The following is a 24411-nucleotide window of genomic DNA, read 5'->3' as shown; positions in this document are numbered from 1 at the left end:
TTTTTATCTCAGGGGGAGATTCATTCATTCATTCATTTTCCTTCAGCATAGCCCTTGATTTATCAGGGGTTGTCACAGCGGAATAAACCATGAACTATTCCGGCAAATATTTTTTATGCGGCAGATGTCCTTCCAGCTGCAAGGGGATATTTTTAAAATAAAAAAACCCAATGTTACATTTAGGTTTAGGCTAAACCGAATACCACTTCAGAGCCAGAAGAATCCTAGAAAGTGCCCTAAGAAGAGCAAACAAACACACACATGTGCATATCAGATAAGAGTCTCAAGGGCCGAAAAACATCGCTGTGTGAAACTGAACTCCTTCCTCGAGTGTTTGCGATGTATTGACCTCTCAGTGAAAGACAGACCTCTATATGACTGTCTCAATAGTTCACCAAAATCCTCCCTAAAGAAAACAGCCCCGCTACAGTTAAACTCCTCCTCCTCCTCCTCTCTCTCTCTCTCTCTCTCTCTCTCTCACTCTCTCTCACTCTCTCTCTCTGTCTCTCTCTCTCCTATGACCTCCTCCAGATCTCAGTCTGTGGCTGCAGTGATGTGTGTGTTATTCAGAGACCCCTGTCCTCCGTTTATGTCCTCCTTAAGGACTGCCTGGCTGGGCATCGGCCGATAGGACTCCTGCTCCACAGATGGGGAGCAGAGATTACTTGTGAGGGTAAGAAAATCTCTTTTTATGCAATGAAGAATCATTTTATGAGTAATTAGGAAAACGTTAAGCATATGTATTAAAGTATTGACTGCATTTACATTTACTGTTTGTCTGGTTTTGGTGTAATACTGGTAAAGTGGGACGATTTTTATTTAATATATTTTAAACATTTTATATTTTTAATATACTTATTTAAAAATAATAATAAAAATGTAGTTGATAATAATATTTAACATTAATTAAATATATTTATTTAAAGTCATTTTTAAAATACTTGTCTTTGAATAATGCCATTTTTGAAGCGATTTGCAAGCAACTCAATGACGTAAAATATAGAACAGTACAGTTTGAATGGAATATACTTTAATATTCTCTCATTAACATTATATATACATACATGCTTACTTTTTGTATCATTTTATATGCCATTTAATAGTTGTATTTAACATTAAAACCATTAATATTAAGTATTCAATATTATACTGAGCAAAAATGTTTTTTTTTTACAATTAATAATTTATTATATACTTTATTTAATAAAACCTTTTGCATAAAACCCTTATCTAAAATATCTTTCATATTCATAAAAATGTGATGTTTTTCATATGTGTCTTTTTAGTTTGGTTTTAGGGTCATGTGATGTGGAATTAAATGATTATTAATGCAAAAGTTTTTATTAAATTACATATAAAATTACAGTTTACAATTACAATTACAATACATTTAAATATTTGAAAATAAAAAAATAAATATATTTGATATATGCAATAATAAATATTTATATATATATATATATATATATATATATATATATATATATATATATATATATATATATATATATATATATATATATATATATATAACTTTACACTGTATACTTGGAAATTACGTTACCCTGAAAGCTTTTTAAATGAACATATATATTTACTTTAGTAATATTACTTATATGTAACAAGTATATAAACGAATGAATGAATATTCTGAAATAATACCATGCAACAATAATGTACAGTATATTTATAAACATAATTATAAATATCAGCACAGAAAAAAGCTCACATTAAAAAACACTATCTTTTATTTATGCTGGTACAATGTGCACTTTCCGCAATCATTCACATCTTCAAGCCAAAGAGCTTTTAAAAAACTAGTGTTAAGTGCTTTGTTCTAAACATAAGTCAGTAACTTGACGGCCTGAGTCTTCTGCATTTTGTCATCTTAATATTTTCTCAGAGAACCGAAGGATATCCAGAGGTCAGCTCTGGAAGTCATAAAGATTGCTTTAAAATTTTGTAGCCATTGTTCTTTAAGCTTCTTATGTAATCAGGAGACAAGAAATCTGTTTCTGTCTCTCTCCCATCTTCTCTCTGCCTTTATAGAAAACAATGAAACATGTATACTTGTGTGTTCTCATTGGGGAGATATAGCTATACCGTTGTCCTTGAGCTCATAACTATTGTCTCAGGTGTACCGGCCGAATATGAATAATTGAGCATGTTCGTTAGAGCAAAAAGTCCATGGAGAGAGATCTGAAACCTTACACATTGACTCCCTGTACATCTCAGTGTGGAAAACAGTTGCCAATATATTAACAAAACGAGGTAATTTCCCCTGAGACTGTATAAACAGAGTCCCACAGAAAACTACTTTCCATGATTGTCTACAGATCAGAGGTGCTAATTCTGTTTGAATGGACACGGATGAATTTGTAATAAATAAAGATTCTTTTCTTGCATCGATAGTTACGTAAAGACTTTTAACATCAATGGAACCTTTAACAATTGATTTAATAAATTGTGGAGATGGTTCTTTAGGTTATTATTGTTCTAAATAATGTTTTTTCACTAAAGGTTCTTGTAAGACATCACTGTGAAAACACCTTTTTGTAGATTTTACATGCACCTTTATTTTTTTAAAGTGTGTCTGTATTGATAGTTGGCCTCAGAAAGGGAAAGTAACTATGGAAAATATTAAACATACAGTTGAAGTCAGAATTATTCGCTCTCCTGTGGATTATTCGTTTACCTTTTTTAAATATTTCCCAAATGATGTTTAACTGAGCAATGGATTTTTCACAGTATTTCCTATAATATTTTTTTCTTCTGGAAAAAGTTTTGTTTGTTTTGTTTAATAAATTTGTTTAGAATAAAAGCAGTTTTTAAACCATTTTAAGGTCAATAATATTAGCCCCTTAAGCAATAGTTTTCCCCAATTTATTTTTAATGGAAAGAAACTTCTTTCTATTAAACAGAAATTGGAAGGAAAATATACAGCCCTAATAATTCAGGAGGGCTAATAATTCTGACTTCAACTGTATATCTGGATGACTCAGTGTAAATATTGGTTTAAAATTTTCATCCTTAATGGTCGGATTTTATTGGTTGTTCAGTTGACATTAAAGTTCTTGTGAAAAAAAAAGTTATTAAGGCCATTTTCAGGAAAATGCAGAAATATTGAGACACCAAAAGGTGTCTCAGTATATACATACACCAAAAGGTTAAAATCAGTTATTAATTTCATTTAATTTAAAAAGCGTTTTATTAAAAGGTTATTTGGTGAAGTAAAAAATGTTATTATATGGCATCACTGCCAAAACTAAATTTTGTCAATACAAACTCATTGTGAAAATGTACCCCCATATACATTTCTGGAGAGTGTGAATTATGTAGCCAGAGATACACGTACGGCTGCATTTAGTTTTTAAAACAAACGCTACGGGGTGGTATGATGTCACCAATGGCTTATTTTTCCTTTCACGCTACCAGCTGACCACTTACCTCAGTGTGGACAGCTTTTCCACTGTTACCAGCTTGTCCAGTAGCTCAACATGTACGTCAGTGGACTTAATATGCAGAGAGGAGTTGACTGTGACAATGGGGTTCAAGTCTGGCGAAGAATGCTTCCAGAAAGCAGGAAAAACAAAAACAAAAGGCAAACATTTAACAAGTAAATAACAGGCTAATGACGTGGTAAGATCTGAAAACATGGGAAAAAATCAGGCTGCCACAAGGGCTTTTCTTTTTCCGGATTGCTTCTAAAAACACTATTGGTTGCGTTTAGAGAAGTGTGTGGCTTGGGGGATTGGTCGGTCAGTCAGTCAGTCAGTCAGTCAGTAAGTCAGTCGGCAGCAGCCTCTGGTGGATTTACATGAGAACAACAGGCGTGAATGTCTATCACTAGAGAAATTTAAGATCTGAAAAAGCGTACACAGCGGCCTCTAGTGGAATCACAAAAACAAAAAAGTACCTCCTGGGATGTATTTCGTAATCTCCAGAAATGTATGGGGGTATGTATCATTAAGAAGCCTGGGCTGCTTTTTGTAGCTTTTTCTTGCACCTTTCATTTTTAAGAGTGTATGTAGTTCCCCTCACAAAGGATATGGGAACTAGTGCAACAATGGGAAACATGAAACATTATAGTTTTGTATTCACATATTTTAGGGTATATGCTTTAAGCTGCAATGTCATGCTTTGAGCTTAAACAGCTTGTACAAGTTATTTCGACTAAATCTTTTGAGACCCTAAATCTATATGGGAACCTCTGGATGGGAACTATGGAAATCCCTGGGCTTAGAGAAGCTCTTGTTGTATATGAGGATGTTCAGATTTTAGTTCAGGTTTAAGACTGTAATAGTGCAAATTGTTATAAAATAGTGTCAAAATTGTTGTGATACTTTTTTTGGCCATCAAGTCTCTATATAAAATTGAATAAATCTATTGTGTATCATGAAAATGAGAGCATTACATTTTAGTAATGTACATTATTTAAATCACTTAGCTTATTATTTCATGGAATTGTTATGGTAAATCATATATGTACAAATATTGATTTGTAATAACATAATATTAGAAATATTAGGAATTGAATTGTTATGTTAGAAAACCATGGCTAATTTTCATTTAGCTTATTTTCTTTTTTCAAAGAATTAAAATACATTAAAAGTTAGAGTAATCATTAGAAACAAAATGTTTATTATTATTTATGATATTAATGCATTGTTGTATATACTGTAGAAGAATTCCTTCATTAAAATAGTGCAGGTCTATAAAGTTCTTAAATATATTGTTTCCTTTCATTCATTTAATGAAAAATAGTAAAAAAACATTTTATAATTTGACAATAGTTTCTATATTTAATGACTACTGTACAGAAAGTATTACAAGCTCAAAGATGACACTATAACAAAACATAGCCTTTTGGTTAAACATATTTTTCATCCTAAAAGGTCAGATTTAATGATTGTTTGGTTAAAATATGGCTGTAAATCGAATAAAACTTCAAGGCCATTTTCAGGAAAATGCAGAAATATTGAGGTATATATCATACGGTACCAAAAAGCTAAAGCAAGATATTATTTTTACTCATATTGCCCCGAAATAAAACCACACTCTTAGAAGATGAAAAAGAAGATTGCAATGAGAAATGTGATAATATCCACTAAAGATTTCCCCAAGGAAATGTGGATATATTAAAGGCTTTTGCTAACAGGCATGTCTATGCACAAGAACAGGTTTCCTCTCCACACAATTCAAACCTCTTGAGAAAATAGTCATCATTTATAATGTATTATTGTCATATTGATTGAATTTAATCACATTTTTAAAACCATCAAAATGACCAATCCCCTGATATGAAGAAAAGTGCTTCACAATCATCCAACCAGTCAGTCGCTCTTTTTAATGTTTGATGAAAAAACTAAACAAAATAGGACCAGATTTAAAAAAAAAAAAAAGCAAGCATCATATTGCAAATACTCAGACTCATATAAACACACACACGCTCCTTCTCGTTCATGATTCCTTTCAATGAGCGATGATTTGTTTGTAGAGATATTTCCAGAAGGAAGAGCAACATCAGTAGTGAAGTGCTTACAGGCTTTCAGGGAAAAGCTCTTTTCTGTAGCCTAGCACACGCTCACCTGTAGTTAAAGATTGATCATTTATCAGCTTCTGTATCAAAACAACTATAGAGTGAAGGGTCACAAAGAGCCATAAAAGTCTCATTACAACATATGATGCAACTGTCTATGGTAATGGGATTACGCTTCTCTGGAAGTGGAAATTATATGACGCTTTGTGTTTTATTATTGAGGCAATATGATCAACTTATTTGTAAGTTGTTTTGGATCCAAAAATGTGTTTCTTTTTTTTCTTTTTTATTTGTATTGATTGATTGAGCTAACAGCATGAAGGTCGCTGGTTCGAGCCTCGGCTGGATCAGTTGGCATGGGTTTGGCGTGGGTTTCCTTCGGGTGCTCTGGTTTCCCCCACAGTCCAAAGACATGCACTATAGGTGAATTGAATGAACTAAGTTGGCTGTAGTGTATGTGTGTGAATGAGTGTGTATGGTTGTTTTCCAGTCATGGGTTGCAGCTGGAAGGGCATCCGCTGTGTAAAACATATTCTGGATAAGTTGGCGATTCATTCTGGTGTGGTGACCCCTGATGAATAAAGGGACTAAGCCGAAAGCAGATGAATGAATGAATGAATGATTGATTGGCAAATTTAATTTCAGTTTCCATTCAATTCAGATGTATTTGTAAAGTGCTTTTCTTATAACTACATTAATACTACATTACAGTTTAAATAACAAAGGTTAATGAATTGTATAGCGTCATACAGTATATAAACGTGTCAAGCATAATGTTGTACTTAAGGTTGTTATTTATAATTAAAAATAAAAGTTATACTTTACATACTTATATATAAATACGTAATTCATTACTTAATTTTTAAGTTGACCAATTCCCAGCATTTAAGCCAAATTATCCAAATTTATCTTCTTACATTTTATTTTATGTAATGTATATTAATTTTCCAACATCCTTTTACTAGATTTTATCACATTTATTAATAACTTATGTTGCTTATTATGGCAGATTCTCTTTTTTTGTAATTTTAACATTTTTGTGACGTATTGATTGAAATCTGTAATTTATGTACTTATTTATATTCAACTTCAATAGTTATCAATTGGTAAGTTTCATTTAATGCTCCTCTTTTCTGTAAATATGATCATTTTACAACTCCCCTAGAGTTAAACAGTTGAGTTTTACAATTTTTAATCCAAATTTGCCATCATGGGGTGCTGTTAGCTAGCTACTTACACTATAAAAATATCTGTTAATTACCAATTTCTGTATTTTGTGATTCACGAGTGTTTTCTGTTTATTTACAGCTGTGAATTGCCTTATGGGACCTTGATCTCTGCTCTGTCGACATTTGATGTTGAAAATCCAACTGTACAGTTTAACTAAATTACTTTTATTGACATTTTAGTAGTTTGAAATAATATAATGCAAGACCTAATATATAGAGAAATACATCTGTAAAATGGCTGGCAGTTTAATAAAATGTTTTTGTAGCGTAATCTACTGTTGGAAGAAAGATCAAGTTCCCCTAATGCAATTAATAAACAAGGAAACATAAAAATAAAAACATGAATTACAAAATATGGTAAACTGCCAATATACAGATATTTTTACAGTGTGCCTGCACTGTAAAACCCAAAAAGTTAAGGTAACTCAAATCATTTGAGGAAACAGATTGCAACAAACAATTTACGTTTAAAAACTAAACTTAATGAGTACTGTGAACTTAATCCATTTGAGTAAATGAAGAAATTTAGGCACACACTGAAAAAAAATATTCAAAGATAATTCCTTGAATTTACTAAAATATTTTAAGTTAAGTGGTTGTAAACAATTAGTTTGGGCTAGATTTAAACAGATTAAGTTGAACATTACTAAATTTAATTTGTTTGCTTAAATTCAACACAAATAAATAGTTTGCAACAATTTTGCAGACAAGATTTTTAACCACATATTTTGATGCAGCAAAAATATTTCCTACAATTTTGTCAAAGTGCTTACCATACTAATTTACCACAAAGTGTTTATTGTTTATTTATGTGCGTTTAAACTGTAATTTATTACAGTTTGATAAATAATGTAATGAGATTAGAATTTTAAATTTCACATTTTGAATAAAGACGTATGAAAAATGCTTATTTTTAAAATACACATTCATTAGCATGCATCATTAACAAAAACAATTAGGGATATGTTCAATCTATATAAATATTAAAAACCAATTAAAAAAAAAAATTAAAAACTTTAGCCTGTTGGTAAATAACAAACTGGCCAGCTCATTTCCTCAGTCAGAATTTGTAAATTTGAATAATTAAAAATTAAGTTTGTCTTAAAGCTTTCTTTTATCAGTTATTTATGATGGAATACTGTCAAAATAGTACAAATGAGTTTATTGAGTGAATTGAGTGTTTCTTTAAACCAGAAATTACTTTCCTAAATAATGCAATGAATGAAACTGAAAACTCCAGCCCGATCTCACGAGAAAACGTAAGTATTTTACGTTTTGCCAGTTTAGTGGCTAATTCGTACGATTCTTCCGAGATTGTGTTGGAAAACTCACAGTGGTCTTCACATAAATTCTTAGTAAGGCAAAGACAGATGAAGTAATTATAGGGTGACAGAAGACCAATCATTCCTGCCTAAGCCACAGTGTGAATTTGCCCACCTAAGCAGGACAGTTAATAAAACAGCCCATAATAAAGACAATCATGTCACACAACATTAACACTCTCTCATACTGTCCATTCTCCAGGAGGAAAGAATGAATGGCTTATATACACCACTGTTCAATTCCAGTGACAACACAAGAACTGCACCATCCACAGGTTTAAAAAACAAAAGCATAAAAGCAGTTGTCGCAAAAACCCAATGCTGTCATGTGCAAAAGGGAAATACACAGAGCAAAGCAATCGTTTCCGCTCTCTGCACTGGGTCTGAAAGCAAATAAACATGTTTGGCACTGAGCTATATGAGCAATATGGAAGTAATCAAAGTTAAACACAGAAGGAAAGGTAAAAGTGGAGAGATAAGACAAGTAAATGAGGGAGAGTGCTGTGCATTGGTTCCATCTGCTCTAATTGACTGTTTTTAAGCTATGAGGGCAAGCTGCTTCTGTCATTAACACACTGACCGGGTAAGAGGATCACGGCGTAGTAAAATCACATGCTAAAATGCATTAGACATTCGCGGGCCAGACAGAATTAAAAATTTTGATTCAGAGTGAGTTTGAGTGTAAAGGAGCTGAAAACTTATCACATAAAATACAATTAAAATAACTACTTAAAGGAACACTCCACTTTTATTTTAAATACACTCAAAAAATTATATGTTGGCTTTAATTAACTTTTTATGTCAACAGGTTCCAAGTACTGAGTTAAATTTCCTTAAAGTCAGAATATTTATTTCAGTGAACTTCAGTTAGTTACATGTTGGATAAGTTGGTGGTTTATTCCGCTGTGGCGACCCCAGATAAATAAGGAACTAAGCCAAAAAGAAAATGAATGAATGAATGAATGAATGAATGAATGAATGAATGAATGAATGAATGAATGAATGAATGAATGAATGAATGAATGAATGAATGAATGAATGAATGAAATTAGTTACATAAAGACAGGGGTGTCCAAAGTTGGTCCTGAAGGGCCAGTGTCCTGCTGATCTTAGCTCCTGCTTGCTTCAACACACCTGCCTGGAAGTGTCTAGTATATCTAGTAAGAGCTTGATTACCTTGTTCAGGTGTGTTTGATTAGGGTTGGAGCTAAACTCTTCAGGACACCGGCCCTCCAGGACCGAGTGTGGACACCCCTGCATAAAGCTAATGTAATGTTGTTTATTTCAATCAAAATAACATTTATAATTAAGCTTTAATATATTCAGTAATTAAACTTAAATTGGGGAAACTTTCTGTACACTTTTTCAATTTGTACTGTAATCTTCATCTTTTGATTCCCATATGAGAGCGTTTGTTGTGGTTTAAATCATCCTTCCTGTGTTGTTTTAAAACTGTGCATGTGCAGATATTAACCTATTGACCAAAATGTGGGAGGCCTACTGCAGAAGCAACACAACTCCCGTTCATTGATTATAATTAAGCGAGCTGTTTAAATTTGAAAACTTACTTTTTCCTTTTTTTTTCAACACAACTCTTTTGGTTTTAATAGAAAAACATAAGTAAATTGTTTAATTTAAACATAGTTACATTCTTTGGACCATCTAAAGCCATAAACCATTTTTTTAAATGTAAGGTCCTTTTTCCAAGTCTCCTAAAGTTAAACAGTTTAGCATTTGTTAACCCACTCAGCTGACCTCTGGCTCTGGAAGGAGCATTTATAGTTTAGCTTAGCATAAATATTTTAATTGGATTAGACCATTAGCAGCACGCTCAAAAATTATAATTTTTTTAAAGCTTGAATTCTATCATGGAAACTGATCTAAGAGACGATTCAGAACATATTTACGTTGGTGCAGATCCTGAATTGTATCTATATAAACAGGAATACATGGAAGTTACATTTCAGGGGCTGCATAATATCACTGCGTCATTGTAGCAAATTTCCTTAATTATTACGCCAGAATGAAAATATTGTTTCAAGCCATAACGGCCTAGAAAACAGCAACTTTTAATTTTCATACATGATGTAATTAAAGAAGAGTCAAGCTTTAAATAGGAAAATTGCTGAAACTATTTGGTCAATTTATGAACGAGATGCTAATGGTCTAAGGTGGCATGGTGGCTCAGTGGTTACCAATGTCGCCTCACAGCAAGAAGGTCACTGGTTCGAGTCTCGCTTTGGGTCAGTTGGCATTTCTGGGTTTGCATGTTCTCCCTGTGTTGGCGTGGGTTTCCTCCGGGTGTTCCGGGTTCCCCTACAGTCCAAAGACATGCGCTATACAGTAGGTGAATTGAAAAAACTAAACTGGCCTTAGTATGTTTGTGCATGCAAATGTTAGAGTGTATGGGTGTTTCCAGTACTGTGTAGTTGCTGGAAGGGAATCCGCTGCTTAAAACATATGCTGGAATAGTAGGCAGTTTATTCCGCTGTGGCTACCTCTGATAAATCAGAGACTAAGTCGAAGGAAAATAAATGAATTATTGAATGCATAGTCTAATCTGATTCTATGATTTATGCTAAGCCAAGCTTAAAGTGTTCCCTCCAGACCCAGAGGTTGTCTGAATGGAATAATAAATGTAAAACTGTTAGAGTACTTTAATGTTTATTTAACTTTAACAATGCAAATCCAATTAAAAACACTTGTTTGATTGTACGTAACATTTAACGTAACAAGCACATTCAGCACACAAAACGGTTCAGATGCTGTTCAAAGTAACAAAAGTTTTTGATCATGTTCACACATTGTAAGAGGTTTTAAGGTTTCCTTCCTGTTCTCGTTCCTTTCACAAAAGGAACTCAAAGGCCATGATTGACTGGCACAATGGCACGACGCCCGGCCAGCGGGAGGATGAGCGCAGCGCCCAGGAGAGGTCAGAGTGTGTGCTGGCTTACATCCCTGTCGTCTACTACAGTGCTCTGTTGTGTGTTGGAGTGCCAGGTATGAGATGTGCATTGTAATACTTATAAATATGGGGGCTTTAGGTCAGAGATGCGCACCAGTGAGAACTGCACTGAGAATGCGTTTTATGTTTGAAGAATTTAATTAAAAATCAAGATGCAATTTGGGAATGAAAATAATTTGTTGGAATGGGAAAAAACTGGAATAAAATGGGAAATTTGTAGTAAATTATTTGTGTTTTTATTCATGAATGACCCCCCAAAAAACTTAGATTTTCCAGTTCCATGCTTAATTCCCAATTCTGTCATTAAAAATCCAAACTGATTATTATTAAATTTCATGTCACAGAAGTTTAAATTAAAAATTCATATACATTCAGTAATGATTGCACATAAAATACCCTATAAAATTTAATTTCATTTGAATTCTGACCATAAAGTAATTGGACAATTAATCTTCTTCACCTTGAGTCTTTCGATGGAAGGTCACGGTGGACTCTTTTAGTGAGACACATATCAGGCCAGACAAGAAATCATTAAGTGTCCACAAACATTTTACTACACCAGCCCCAGGAGAGATAGACAACTGCTTATGGACAAGAAGTGTGATCGATATATCAGTTAGTACACATAACAATTAAATAGTGATTATTGAAAGGCACTTATAATCTACTACTGTAAATCAGAACTGAGTCATGGACTGGTCCTATTAAAATTTACTATAGCTGTAGTGTGAATGAGGAGGCTCAAGTGAGATATCTGTAAATCACAAACATGAAAATTCTGTCATTTATTCACCCTCATGTTTATCTAAATCTGTATGACTTTGTCTTCTAAAGGTCACAAAATATATTTTGAAGACTTGTTCTTTTTTAATATACAAAAAGGGTTAAGGCTTGGGTTGAGAAAAGCATGATGGTGAGTAAATATTGAAATAACTTGCCATTTTTGATGAACCACCACTTTATGCTTTACCGTCCACTTTAACATCCCTTTAACCAGGGGCGAATTACAGGCGGGTACTGACCCCCCTAATTAACGCTTGATCCCCCTGAAGGACATCAAAACAAGATGTATTGGGCGGGGAGTTGTCTGATCTATATCTTAAATATTAATAATTAAAAATGTATAATATAAATATACATTTGACCCCCCTATAACGGTTTATACTATTGTGAATGCATATTTGGGCCAATACTAGGAAAAATGTCATTCAACAGTCTGGAACTGGTAGCTGTAGAGCACCGATAGGCATCTTAACTATTCACAAAACACGTTTCTTGTAAAATAAGTGTTTGTATCTATATGTAGTCTAAAAAAAGATAAAGTAGACACATAGTTTGTATAGTTTAATGTACAGTAACCTCTAAAATAGTCACTAAATATCCCTCAAAACACTAAAAATTTATACATTTTATTAATAAATTAGTTGTAATTTAAATACATCTATAAACTTGATTCACTGAAGCATGTATTACCAAACTACTTCCGAAAAAGTTGACCCCCTTGATTGTCAATGTATAATTCGCCCACTGCCTTTAACCCCATTTAAGCTTTCATTTAGCACTGTCCTGTAGGTGGGACATTTCTCAGTACATAAACAGTGCTTATAGAAAATCATCACACCCCTTTGAAATAATTACTTTCACTCCTTTGAAATAATTAAATACAGCCTAAAATTAAATCATATTCAACTTTTCCAGCCTATGAAAGGTTTTTGTAACCTTCTCCTATCCTGTGTATTCTCACAACTTTATCCTGGAGGTCTTTTGAAAGCCGGGTGTAATGTGAGTAAAGGTGTAGATTTTCACAGGGTATGATGATTTTCTATTAGCACTGTATATATTTCTTTTCTTGTATATAATTGTGTATGCCTTAACTTATCTTGCCAATATATAATACATACCAATTTATAATATATACTCACCAGCCACTTTATTAGGTACACCTGTCTAACTGCTCATTGGAGAAAATTTCTAATCAGCCAATCACATGGCGCAGCTCAATGCATATAGGCACGTAGACATGGTCGAGACAATTGGATTCAGTCAATCAGAGTAGTCAGACGCGTTTACGTTTGCTGGGTTTATGAGAATAAAAACCTTTAAATATTTTCCCAGATACATTTAGCTGCTAGAAGTTAGTCTGATAATGTTTATATGTTCATCTTAATGCCAGCTGTGTAAATAATTATTGATAAGATGCTTATGATATGCCGTTGTTTGTTTACCTTCAAGCTCTGCTTCCTTCAGTTGCTTGACATGTCGCGTGTGCCCACGAGCCCCAGCACACACACATATCATGTACATCTAGACATGTAAAAGTGTTCCTCCATATGTTTTCATTGAAGTTTTTCAAAATACTGATCCATCCACAGAGTTTGTAATGTAGTCAAATGTTTATAAATACAAGCCCAGCCGTTTAGAGGTCATTTCTGGTTGATGATGTCAGAATTTACCGGTATTTTGGAATGGATGTGTGAATGGTTTTTTCCTGAAAAAATCTGTAACGCCCTCGCCTGTGTGAACAGCGCTTTTTTGAATTTACTGGTAAAGTCGTTCCGGAAATTTTCCAGATATTTACCGGTATCACTGTGTGAAAGGGGCTAATGCCACAGCCTACCTGAGTACTGTTGCTTACCATGTCTATCCCTTTATGACCACAGTGAACTCATCTTCTGATGGCTACTTCCAGCAGGATAACTCGCCATGTCATAAAGCGTAAATCATCTCGGACTGGTTTCTTGATAATGACAATGAGCTTACTGTATTTGAATGGCCTCCACACTCACCAGATCTCAATCCAATAGAGCATCTTTGGGATGTGGTGGAAGGAGAGATTCGCATCATGAATGTGCAGCCGACAAATCTGCAGCAACTGAGTGATGCTATCCTGTCAATATGGGCCAAAATCTCTAAGGAATATTTCCAGTACCTTGTTGAATCTATGCCACAAAGGATTAAGGTAGTTCTGAAGGCAAAACAGGGTACAACCCAGTACTAGTAAGGTGTACCTAATAAAGTGGCCAGTGAGTGTATGTTTTAATGATGCTTTTCTGTAGTTTCATTTTAAATTGTACAAAAATTTTGATTAAAGAAATATCCGAACAGATTGTGAAACAACAAAAATGTAAATATTGTCTTTGAATAAGTTAAATTCTCCAGTTTATTGCATAAAAGAGACACGTCTGCTCTATAAATAGACCCTCTACATAACTTCTTAAAAAGCCCTTAAGATACACTTATCTCCTGTCTTGTCAACACGCAAAACAAAAACAACTAAAATTCACTTGAGTCAAATCTTTTCTTAGTGGAAAAATCAGGCCAAAGGTTCCCAGAGGCCGCCATGTTCTGTAAATATGACCCCTAATCTTTTACTTCCCATCAATCCTGCTGCGTCTACTCCCTTCATGCCTTTGATTTCTATCTTCATCTTCTGTTGCTCCTTTCCCTGGCCTCATTCCCTCTCTGTTTAAGCCTTGTCTATCCTCCTCTACCCCAAAATTTCTCCTTCTTAATGCCAGTTGTCTTCTTTTCCCAGTAAACATCCTGACGTTGGTGGCTCTTTACCGGCTGGTTGTGCGCACTCAGAAGGCCCTGTATGTGTACCTCCTTGCTCTAACTGGTTCGGACATCCTCAGCCAGCTCTTCATCATCTTCGTTGGCTTCCTGTTGGAAACGGCTGTGTTTCATCGAGATGTACCTGTGCTGCTGCTGCGGTCAGTTAGTATGATGGAGTTTTCTGCCAATCACGCTTCCATCTGGGCCACCGTTCCTCTTACAGTTGACCGATACGTCGCTTTATGTCATCCACTTCTCCACCGGCAGATCAGCTACCCAGCAAGAGCCAGACGGATTATTGCAGTGGTGCTTACATTGGCGCTGGCATCCGGAGTGCCATTCTTCTGGTGGTCGGACATGTGGAGGGTCAGTCATGAGCCCAACAACCTGGATACCGCCTTGATTTGGACCCACGTGACTATTATTTACTTTCTTCCCTGCTGCATCTTCCTGGTGCTGAACTCTTTGATCATACTGAGGCTCCGGAAGAGACAGAGGCAGCAGATGTGCCAAGATGAGAGCGGGCAACAGCTCGCAGTGCCAAGCAAGCTGGGTAAAACCACAGCGATGCTCCTGGCAGTGACTTCTGTGTTCGCTGTGTTGTGGGCGCCTCGAACCGGAGTGGTGCTCTACCATCTCTATGTGACGTCGGTGCATAACGATTGGCGGGTGCATCTAGCGTATGACTTAGCCAACATGCTAGCCATGCTAAACACTGCTGTGAATTTCTTTCTGTACTGTTTTGTCAGCAAACCCTTCAGAGCGGCCGTGAGGGATGTGCTGTTGTTTCGGGGGGCACCACTGCACCCACGTCGGCCCCTACGTAATCAGCGCACCCCTGCCAATGCCTCTACCTCCTCTATTTCCAGCACCAAACGCTCCCAGCGAGAGGTCACTCCTCTTTCCCCCAAAAGGGCAGACAACAACAAAATGTAGTCTTGCTTAAATGGGTAATATACTTCAAAATGAAAAGTCATTATTTACTTGCCCTCTTACTTAAAATTATGCCTTTTCTTTTTTGGTGTTTGTTGGTTGTACGTTAAAAAAGTATGGTGTTGTTTTAGACTCCATTTAACGTCATTATTTTGATGCTTTTTTATTTTAGATTATCTTGTTATATGTTTTGAATAAGATGGAAATCCTGAGTATATCCTTATATTTGCATTGTTAAATGAGTTAAGCCCAAATGAAAGCATGGTGTCCTTATTATAATGTTAAAAAGAGTTCAAATTAGTTGTTTTTACAGATTGAAAAGTTAAATGGGTTATATAAAATTCGAGTAGGATCTGTCTGCGGACTGCAAGACAGGGGCCTGACATTAAGGGGCCATAGGGGTGTCACTTGTAGTACAGTAGAGGCGTAACTTGATGTTATGTAGACATGTCAAAACTAGTGTTTGTTGTCGGAAAGATGGCGCTTTACATCAGTTTACCGTCTACACCTACTCCATACCTAAACCCAACAATCACAGTTAAACCCAACCATCAGTTATTAACGTCTATGCCTACCACAACCTTAAACCCAACCATCAACCTTGTTAATGTCCACACCTTCCCCAAACCTAAACCCAACCATCATAGTATTGACATCTATACCTAACACAACCCTAAACCCAACCATCATCATTGTTAACGTCCACACCTTCCCCAAACCTAAACTCAACCATCTTAGTTATTAACGTCTACACCTACCAAAACCCTAAACCCAACCATCACTGTTATTAACGTCTATTCCTTCACTAACCCTAAACCCAACCATCATAGTTATTGACGTCTACACAAACCACAACCTTAAACCCAACCATCACAGTTATTAATGTCTACACCTACCACAACCCTAAACCGAACCATCACAGTAATTAACGTCTACACCTTCCCTAATCCTAAACTCAACCATCACAGTTATTAATGTCTACACCTACCACGACCCTAAACCCAACCATCACAGTAATTAATGTCTACACCTTCCCTAATCCTAAACTCAACCATCACAGTTATTAATGTCTACACCTACCACAACCCAAAACTCAACCATTACAGTTTTTAACGTACAGCCACGAGTTGCGGAGGATTTCATACTTGACATGTTTGTACTGTGTTGTACATTGTACTGTTACGCCCCCTCATCTTACACCCCCGTCTTTAAGATACACTTAAATTCAGAAAACTTTGTAATTTGCGACACCAGTGGCCATTAAGTTTATTGAAGCCAGCAAATTATTGCTTGCATTTAAAGGGATAGTTCACTCAAAAATGAAAATGCTTTCAAGTTGTCACAAACCTGTTTGAGTTCCTTTTTCTGTTCAACACAACAAAAGTAATTTTAAAAAAATGTTACAAACCTGTATTGGTTGACTACCATAGTATTTGTTACAGTTTTTAAACATTCTTCATTACTTATTTGCTTATTTGCTAAACTTATTTTGTGTTAAACAGAAAAAAAAAATGAAACTCATAAAAGCTATGAACCACTTGAGGATGAGTAAATAGATTTTGGATTTTGGCCACAATTTCTCAATGGTAATGGTAAATGTGCAATGGTAAATGTGTTTTATTTAGCATTACTGGTGTCAACAAACAAAATAGAATATTTTAAATTTATTAATTTCACCCATTTTGAAATATCCAGATAATAAAATGTCTGCCATCAATGCATGCTAATATGCATTGCAGGTACTATTAATCTGAATGGTTTGCACAGTTTACAGTCATTAAACAAATGCTCCATACAAGTAAAGTTTACAGGACATAATGGACAACTTCCCATCAATAGACATACATAAAAAGTGTGATTGCACTGATCTGCATATTTGTGTTATTTATTGCCCTGTCCTTTTTGAAACAAAGATATTTGGCTCAATAAATGAGTGTTATGTCTGGTCATTTTCCATAAATGGAGGAACAGGTTAAAATATGATTATTCCGTCATCATTTATACGCCATTGTGCCATTCCAAACATTTTTAATACCTCTGCCAAAAACAGAAATATGGAAACCTTTCTTCCATTATAAATAATATAAATGACAACATACAGCAGCAAGCACCCTAGTAACAAACGCAGCATTAAAATGATCCTAAACCATTTATTCCATGTTTTATAAAGCCATTGAAGAGTGATATGCTTCTGTGAACATTCACTCATTAAAATAGGACATCTTTATGCTTTTTATAAAATATTTCACCTAACATATGGTGTTTATAATTAGGACAATGTCGCACTTGCATTAAAAGAAGAAGAGTGGTCCAGACATCAAATTTCACATTTAACTTAAAAATTTTGGAAAAAGTCAAACAAGTTTAATTTGACATAAGGGTCACACTTTACAATAAGGTTCATTAGTTAATGTTACTTAATGCATTTACTAACATGAACAAACAATGAACAATACATTTACTACAGTATTTGTTCATGTTAGTTAACATTAGTTAATGAAAATACAGTTGTTCATTGCGAGTTCGTTAACTCAGGGTGCATTAACTAATGTTAACAAGCATGAGTTTGGATGTAAATAATGCATTAGTAAATGTTTAATTATGATTAATAAATGCTGTACAAGTGTTGTTCATGATTAGTTCATGTTAGTAAATGCATTAACTAATTAACCTTATTGTAAAGTGTTACCGACATAAAAATACACAGATGACTTATTATTTATTGTTTTGGCTAACTATTCTGTTTAAATGTTGTATTTTGATATTGCAAGGATATGTGTCATGTAATTAGGGTTTTTATAAATATTGCAGATGAATGAAGTCATCTGAACGCTTACAATAGTGTTCCCTTTTCTTTTTTTCTTTTATTCACATTTTATTCACTTTTATTTCATTGCTGGTTAATGAATATTGTGATCTGTCATTCTCTTGTATAAAACAGAAGCCAAATAAATAGCCAGCTTCTGAGGCCATCCTAAAAAATAAACCACACAACTGAATCCAAGGTACACTCAACAATTTTCCTCATGAATATCTTTTGTATATTCTTTTCCTCATCAAACATAAGACATGGTCACAAAACGTCCTCGTTTTCTTACAGGTTATTTTGCATGACTAAATGAAACCTTTCAAAGCCCATGCAGTGAAGCAGAGATGGTAGACCTTTTTAACCCCGGTGTGCAAAAGTGCGGTCAGCTGTTTATTTTCAGTGCATGGCGACTGGATGGGGCTTTAAAAGGGGCTTCGACGTGGGAACACAGTGAGCAAAGACACCACTGTACAAACAGACTGATCCGAGGAGCTCAAGGTCTGCTGAACAAAGCCAGCCCATAAAGTAACAGCAAAAATTTCCATTTGTTGGCTCTGGGGGTCAATTATATGACTCTGTAATTTGTTATCTGATCAGATATAGTGAAGCACTTGGCAGCTTGTACTTAAAGAAAACAGATTCGGATCTTTACAAAGACAAGCTCAACCTTAATGCAAAGTAAAATGGGATGTGATGCAGATGAAGCAGTTTTCAGCTGCACACCTGACAAGCATCCTTAAAATGTTGCTGTTTTTTCACTTACAAAACTGTGCATTCAGTTTTAATATTCCTGACAGATTTATTTTGAGTAAATATGATAACAGAGACTGTATGAAGCAATTAAATTAGTTTTTTACTTTACATATGATACCGCAGGGAAAACAAGTATTGAACACGTCACCATTTTTTTAAAGACATTTCTAAAGGTGCTATTGACTTGAAATTTTCCCAAGATGTTGATAACAACTAAAGAAACCCAGATATATAAACAAATCTAATAATTAGTATAAATGAAGTTATGTGTAATAAAATGAAATGACACAGGGGAAAAGTATTGAACTCATGAAGAAAGGAAGGTGCAAAAAGGCAGTGAAAGCCCAGACAGCAGCTGAAATCTCTTAGTAGTTCTTCAGCAACCCTCTGACCTTCATCAGTGTAAATAAATACTAGCTGCTTCAGTCCAACATCTACATTATCAGGGTGATTAAGATGAAACCATGGAGTGGACATTTCAGCAAGACAATAATCCAAAACACAGCCAAGGAAACTCTCAAATACTTTCAGAGAAAGAAAATAAAGCTGTAGAATGGCCCAGCCAATCACCTGACTTCAATCCAATATAAAATCTAATATAATTTGATGAACCAGACCCACAGAACCATCAAGATTTGTACACTATTGAAGTCTGTGGAAAAACTCCAACCTGAACAAAGCATGTGACTTTGTTCTCCACATGAGAGGCGTCTTTAAGCTGCCATCACCAAAAAAACCTTTTTATTTAAAGTATTCAATGCATTTCAGTAGTTCAGTGCTTTCTCCTTGTGTCATTACATTGTTTTTTGGGCTTGTTTTATTTTTATGTTTTTTTTATTGTTTGTGTTTTTACCAAAATCTGGTTCAATTCCAAGTCAACAGCTCCTTTAGAGTATATTATTCCCAGGAAAAACATGACGTGTTCACTAATTATTTTCGAACGCTGTATGTAAATGTGTTTTGATGGACTAATAATTTAATGAACAATGCTCTTTAATAAAAGGCATGTTAAAAGCTTTGATTTAATTATTCTGCTAAATTATAGAGGACAATTTTTTACCTTTTTAAATAAATAAAAAAAAAACTCACTTGGTTTCCAGAGCTTTCATTATGAACTCTTCTCTTGTCCTTTTAGTGCACTTGTGCTGCATCCTCTCTCTCTCTCTCTCTCTCTCTCTCTCTCTCTCTCTCTCTCTCTCTCTCTCTCTCTCTCTCTTTCCTTTTTTCTTTTTCTTTCTAGCTCTCTCTGTTTCTTCTCGATCGTGAGAGGGAGCCTGTGGTCCTGCAGATGTTATCAGATGTTGCCTCTTTGAAAAAAGTCTCCCGTTGTATCACAAACACAGACGCCTGAGAAGAAAAGACATCTATCGTTAAAGCCTTAATATGAGCAGACTGCTGACAGCACAAAAAAAGAGTCTCTACATTTTTGAGACAATAAATAACCTGCTCTGTTTGATGTCAGCTTTAGATAGGGGTCTTGTGTAGTTTCCTATGTACCGTATACATTTTGCTGCTTTACCCATATTGTTTGTTCAGGTCTACAAGAAATGACATTCACAACCCTGTATCCTGACAAACTTTATGGCAAATACACAATGTATTTTGGTGAATTTAAACAAAACACATTTAATAAACACATATATTTATGAAAATGATATTTTCGTCACCAAACAGATTTAGAAACTGTAAGATAATACAATTAAATTCAAGCAAAATATTTTATTAAAATTTGGGTGTACTAGTTTTTGGACCGTTATTGTAAGTTATTTTGTTAGATAAACTCCAGATTTGGCTTGAGCACTGACTAATCTAATGTATATGCACAAATATAATATTGTATAGCTTCTTATTAAAAATAGAAATTTAACGAAGTATGAAGGAAATGTTGTCTAGCAGGAACACAATGCAGTACATACTAATTAATAACAAATATAAAAAATATTAAAATATGTTTACATTAATGCAGATATTACAGTAGGAGTGTATAAATAAGTTGTCTATGGCAGAGGTAACCTTAGTCAAATTACATTTTGATGCTTTTTATTATTATAATGATTACTTCTGCTTTTGATTAAAGGGGACCTATTATGCAAAAATCCCTTTTATAATGAGTTTAAACACAGTTGTGTGGCAGTATGTGAATATAGCCAGTACGTAATGGTAAAAATTAATAAATTAATTATTTTTATGATCGCAAAAACAGTATGCAAAAACACTGACTGACATTCTCTCTTTGTGCTTGTCATCAGAGGGGGAAAGCCCTGCCGATTAGTGACATCTCTCCCTCAATAGCATAGACAGCTCTGAGTGAGAAGCAGCTGTTTGCCTTTACTTTTGAATTGAGTGTTAAATCTGCTGCTATGCTAAGACACAAGATCTGTCACAAATTGCATACTTATCCACTTTTCTATGACATTTTGTAGAATTAATAGTGTAAGTAGTGCGTTCACACTAAAACTCCTAAAATAATAAATGCACTTTAAATATACCCAAATGATGTGCTTATTCAGCCATTAAAAATAAGTGTGAAATGTTGAACACTTTACACACTTAATAGTCGCAGCTTTGCTCACATAACGAAAGTGGTGGAGCTTCCGGGTGCTCATGTTGGATCACTTTATTTTGAATTGTGAAAGCAAAATTCTCCTACGAGAGTGATTATAACGCCTGCCGATTGAGAATGCAGTTACACGCATGCATGGTATTGTTCGGTCATTTATTTCACTGATTTGACAACCGTCAAACATCATCACGGAAACAGTTAAAATTTCTGCTGAGTAAAAAAACCATTAGTGTTCCATTTGGGACGACACTACATGCATATACAGTATTATGCTGTTGAGTGTTTAAGTGCATAAGTACATAGTGCATAAGTGAATAGTATAGTGTGTCATTTGGGACCCAGCAATAGATTTTTGTAGCTCCGCCTTCTTTTAAAAAGAGAACTGCGTTACAATCTCATTTGAATTTAAAGCGACAGTCACCAAAGCTGCACAGTTTGAATCAAAGCGTAAAAGGGGCAGTTTCAAAGAGTTATAAATAATTATGTGTGGTATTTTGAGCTGAAATTTCACATACAGTACACACTCTAGGGACATAATTTACATCTGGTAAAATAGAGGCGCAATAGGTCCCCTGAATCCTGCACCAAAGAATTAATAATTCTTGAAAAATTTATCGTAATTAATGATGTGACTTTTTTTGCCATCCAATGTGAAATAAAACTATATTTAAGTTCAGTATAAGAGAGGATGAATGCTGAATTTTACAGATATCCCCACACAATAGCATGTGGCACATGCATGATGCATCTCTTTTAAAAAGTTGCATTGTTGTTGTTGTTCATGGTGTACAAAATTGTGACACCCAAAGATGCCATTTTGTTGTGTAATTGAATATGTGCACTTGACTGATCAATTGTTCGATTTTGATCATCATCAATAAGGATCTATTTGTGTCTTGGATCCTTTAAAAGAATAAAAACACTGAAAACTAAAATGATGTTGCATTTCAGTGACGGAAACATTCAGGATATATAGCCTATAAAACAAAACGAAAAAATGTGATGCATGTTGAGAATTTTATCTTTCCTTCTTGGTGTCAAACTGGGAAAGAAAACACTGTGAAATAACTACAATATCCTGTTATGTGAGCAGAACAAGTTCACCCCTCACACCAGACAGGAAAAGAAACAATGAGTCTGTTAACTCTCTACCTTAAAAACCTCATAAACATAATCTAACAGATATGAACAATGTTCACTACAGAGTAAGCCTACATATTATAACCATGCAAATAAGACAGAAGGCTATATTAAGCAAAATACATTTAAATAGGCTGTAATAGTAAAATAAGGAGCTTATGGTGGCCCCAGGTTGGTCAGCAGAAAAAAATATGAAAATGTGGAGGATGGTTAATGAAGACAGAATTTAAATTTGTGGGTGAACTATCCGTTTAATGCAGGGGTACCCACACATTTTCTTATCAAGGGCCAAAAAGCAAACTTGATTGAGTGTGGTGGTGGGCTTAAGGTATACACCATACTGTATTACGTTAAAGTTGCCATGGGTAATCTCCTTAGTTACACTACCGGTCAAAAGTGTGGGGTTAAAATAGTTAATTGTCTATTTAAAAGGTTTTTAAATAGTTAAATTGATAAATTTAATAAAATTTATTGTATGTAGTTTGTATGTAGTTTCAAATGTAATTATTACTCCATTATTGCTTTTATTACCATTAACAATATTATTATTATTTTTATTTTTTTTTATTATTATATAAGAGTGATTTCTGAAGGATCATGTGACTCTGAAGACTGGAGTAATGAAGCTGAAAATTCATCTTTAAAATCACTGAAATAAATTATTAAATTAATTTATAAACTACTTTTGAACAGTTATTTTATAGTGCAATAACATTTTACAATTTTACAATTTGTACTGTGTTTTTGATTAAAAAAGCAGCCTTGGTGAGCAGGAGAAGCTTATTTTAAAACACCAGTAGTGTATAATAATCTAAAAATTAAAAAACTAGAAAACATTGCTTTATATTAGCTAATAGAGTATATATATATATATATATATATATATATATATATATATATATATATATATATATATATATATATATATTTTTTTTTTTTTTTTTTTTTTTTTTTTACATATTATAACAAACTTACTATATTAAAAACCAAAAATATCCCATTTATAACAGAAGTTCAGTGGAAGACCAGTTTTTGCCTTGATTACCTCGCCTATGTTAAATTTTTAAGACCTTTTTAAAAGCATTATGAAACAAGGATTTTATTTTCAAATATCCCAGTAAAAAAAGATTTTCACTTGCCCTATCAAAAATGATAAAAAAAAAATGTAATACATTTAATAATACAATAACAACAATTTTGTTTTTTCAATAATCATTTTTGAATATTTTTTATCAATTTTCAAATATATCCGTTCACAAATTCTTTAACCTTTACCAAGAATAGTACAGAACATAGAGTCAATTCAGTCTACAATAAAAACAGAATTAAGGAAAAAATAACAGGAAAATTAAGAAAAAATAATTTAAGACTTACAACACAACATTTCAGTAGATTTTAGACTTTTTAAAGCCTAACATTTAGCTTTTAAGATTTAAGACGTTTTAAGAGTTTTTAAGACCTCACGGACACCCTGTATTCACATTTTAGAAAATTTGATAAAAAGATTTTTTTGTGTGTGTATGAGCAATTAAACAAACAAACAAACAAAAACAAGGTTGTGTGAAATTAGAAAGGAAAATCTCTGTTAAAGGCATTTGCCCCA

At 34.0% G+C, this 24411-nt stretch overlaps 2 protein-coding genes across 10 annotated transcripts in view; one reads left to right on the top strand and one right to left on the bottom strand.

Moving 5' to 3' along the window:
• btbd17a (BTB (POZ) domain containing 17a) overlaps window positions 1-24411 on the bottom strand; it is a 58609-nt gene that overhangs the window by 32760 nt on the left and 1438 nt on the right. For 4 of the 7 annotated variants that reach the window (XM_073918804.1, XM_073918807.1, XM_073918802.1 and 1 more), the window contains 2 exons: window positions 20195-20452; window positions 3448-3569 (listed from right to left, as the gene is read on the bottom strand). The gene's annotated coding sequence lies outside the window, so the exon portion shown is untranslated. The remainder of the gene's footprint in view (window positions 1-3447; window positions 3570-20194; window positions 20453-24411) is intronic. The other 3 variants (XM_073918805.1, XM_073918808.1, XM_073918803.1) reach the window with 1 other exon arrangement.
• Window positions 537-20198, top strand: gpr142 (G protein-coupled receptor 142). 3 transcript variants are annotated; one of them, XR_012388119.1, is made up of 4 exons: window positions 537-673; window positions 10945-11090; window positions 14591-18548; window positions 18644-20198. XR_012388119.1 is itself a non-coding variant. In XM_068224817.2 (3 exons), the coding sequence occupies exons 2-3, from the start codon at window positions 10974-10976 to the stop codon at window positions 15544-15546; spliced, it is 1005 nt and encodes a 334-aa protein (XP_068080918.2). In that variant the 5' UTR covers window positions 537-673; window positions 10945-10973; the 3' UTR covers window positions 15547-20192. The 3 variants fall into 3 exon arrangements, 2 of the variants coding, with proteins under 2 accessions (XP_068080918.2, XP_001340684.3); XM_068224817.2 differs by having other exon boundaries at window positions 10945-11022; window positions 14591-20192; XM_001340648.8 differs by having other exon boundaries at window positions 14591-20192.

The sequence above is a fragment of the Danio rerio genome, chromosome 12 (assembly GCF_049306965.1).
Source record: "Danio rerio strain Tuebingen ecotype United States chromosome 12, GRCz12tu, whole genome shotgun sequence".
Taxonomy (NCBI): domain Eukaryota; kingdom Metazoa; phylum Chordata; class Actinopteri; order Cypriniformes; family Danionidae; genus Danio; species Danio rerio.
The sequence above is the reverse complement of the archived record's forward strand: the minus strand, read 5'-3'. Positions and strand labels throughout refer to the sequence as shown.